This window comes from Aplysia californica, unplaced genomic scaffold (genome assembly GCF_000002075.1).
Source record: "Aplysia californica isolate F4 #8 unplaced genomic scaffold, AplCal3.0 scaffold00687, whole genome shotgun sequence".
Lineage (NCBI taxonomy): Eukaryota > Metazoa > Mollusca > Gastropoda > Aplysiida > Aplysiidae > Aplysia > Aplysia californica.
In genome coordinates, this window is record NW_004797957.1 from 273,820 (window position 1) to 276,089 (window position 2,270).

Below are 2,270 nucleotides of genomic sequence, written 5' to 3' on the forward strand. Positions count from 1 at the left end.
TATGGTTGAATGGTAGAACATGGACATCAATGTTTTATCAACTTTAAAATACTTTAGCTTTCTTAGTCTTTTGTTCACTTTTTTATGCAGGAGAGAAGTGTGGACACGCCAGTTGAGTTTGTTGTCTATTGTAACACCCAAATACTTCTAGTCTGACACTTGCTCCATGTTTTCACATTTCATGTCAAGTGGCTGCAGGGGCAGTTTCTTTATTCTAAAATCAACAACAAGGTCTTTTGGTTTTTTCACATTTCAAAGCAGATTCTGATTTTCACACCATTTAGAAAAATTAAGTACAAAATTCCGGTAAGAGGGAGAGAGGGAGGGGGGAGAAGGAAGGGAGGAGGGAGGGAGGAGAGGATGTGTGAGAACGTATCATGTATACGTTCACTGGCTTTTTGTGTGTTTTGAGTTGAGATGAGGAAGGACGGAAGGAAGGAAGGAAGGAGCGGATGTGTGGGAACGTATATGTGTACGTTCATTGACTTGAACATAATGTGTTGAGATGAAGGTATTGTTCAAAACGCCAAGCGCACTGCTATTAGGAGTGGGAGCTAGAGAAACTATTTGCATAATTTTTACTATTATTAATTATTATTATTCATATCATTATGTGTGAACGTGTATGCTGCGTACATGCATGTGTGTGTATACGCACGTGTTAATGAGTGTGTGTGTATACGCACATGTTAATGAGTGTGTGTGTTGCTGTGTATACGCATGTGTCAATGAGTGTGTGTGTATATGCACGTGTTAATGAGTGTGTGTGTTGCTGTGTACATGTATGTATGTGTATACGCACGTGTTAATGAGTGTGTGTGTATACACACGTGTTAATGAGTGTGTGTGTATACACACGTGTTAATGAGTGTGTGTGTATACGCACGTGTTAATGAGTGTGTGTGTTGCTGTGTACATGTATGTATGTGTATACGCACGTGTTAATGAGTGTGTATGTTGCTAAAGGAATCCTGAGAAGACTACAAATCAGAATTCCTCCTTAATCAGCGGCGTACAGAAAAACAACAACACGTACACTGAACCTCACAATCGGGTTTGAACTCACAATCTCTATCACTCATTCCTCGCTGACAACGTACAACTAAGGCATTCACACAGCACTCCCATGGTGAGAGAGTCTGGAGGACATTACCATATTGTGGTACTGGAGGACATTACCATATTGTGGTACTGGAGGACATTACCATATTGTGGTACAGGAGGACATTACCATATTGTGGAACTGGAGGACATTACCATATTGTGGAACTGGAGGACATTACCATATTGTCGTACATGTCTGGGAACGTCTGTTTGGTTTTGGACCGGCGACCAATCCACATCATCCGCTCTCCGTCTTTGTCCCTCGTGTATCCGTTTATGTGCACTCCGTACTGGATAAAGCCAAACAAACCTGTGGGAACAACGCAAGGAGTTTGGTTTGTCTATTGTTTGGCAAGTGTTTTACGGCACTTGCAACTGCACAACGACGGCCCCATGATCAGATGGCCCCATGACCAGACGGCCCCATGATCAGATGGCCCCATGATCAGACGGCCCCATGATCAGATGGCCCCATCATCAGATATGGCCCCATCATCAGATGGCCCCATGACCAGATGGCCCCATGATCAGATGGCCCCATGATCAGATGGCCCCATGATCAGACCTCGTAAGAGCCAGAGAGAACATTTTCCAGGAGAAGGAAAAAACTGATAAATTTTAAAAGGGCGTTGTCGAACCTCTTCAATCTCACATACACCGCTCAGAGCAAAGTCACTAAACGTGGGCTAGTTACTGTAAAAAAATAACTATAGTTTTTCTACCGTGTTTGTGATCAGATTTCGTAAGCAATGACGATTGTCGTTTGCGAGTTTTGATCACGTTGAAATGTTGGTGCATACTCGTAAGCGACAATATTTTCGTATGACAAGAACCGACTTGAGTAGACGGTGGTCAGGACACCCAAGTGAGATCAGGGAGGTTAGGGTTTGATTCCCGCCCGGAGTACATTATCATTGCAATATCACGGCTAAGTTCTCGGAGAAGGGAGAAAAGTCTCAGAGGACCCGAGAGCAATTTGCGCACGTTAAAGATCCCCGCGGTCCAAAATCGGCTGCCACTGGGGCAAAATTTAAAATTCCTACCTACTGAAGATGTTGCGAGTCCCGCACGCTCATATGAACGGATGCAGTTGCCAGCGCCGTAAGACGTTTACCAAAAATGTTTTTTCCCAAGTAACACCTTATAAGTTTTACTTTAGCTGAGTA

The 2,270-nt window shown here is 43.5% G+C and overlaps 2 protein-coding genes across 2 annotated transcripts in view; one reads left to right on the plus strand and one right to left on the minus strand.

The window, feature by feature from the left end:
* The window catches only part of LOC101852507 (integrator complex subunit 7), a 6,681-nt gene extending 6,260 nt beyond the window's left edge, over positions 1-421 (plus strand). The window contains exon 4 of the mRNA XM_035972421.1: positions 413-421. Within this exon, the coding sequence (XP_035828314.1) occupies positions 413-421 (9 nt within the window). The remainder of the gene's footprint in view (positions 1-412) is intronic.
* Positions 422-1,283: 862 nt separating this feature from the next.
* Positions 1,284-2,270, minus strand: part of LOC101852726 (nudix hydrolase 20, chloroplastic) — a gene marked incomplete at its 3' end in the record, with an annotated part of 9,109 nt that continues 8,122 nt past the window's right edge. The window contains 1 exon segment of the mRNA XM_013088113.2: positions 1,284-1,414. Within this exon segment, the coding sequence (XP_012943567.1) occupies positions 1,284-1,414 (131 nt within the window).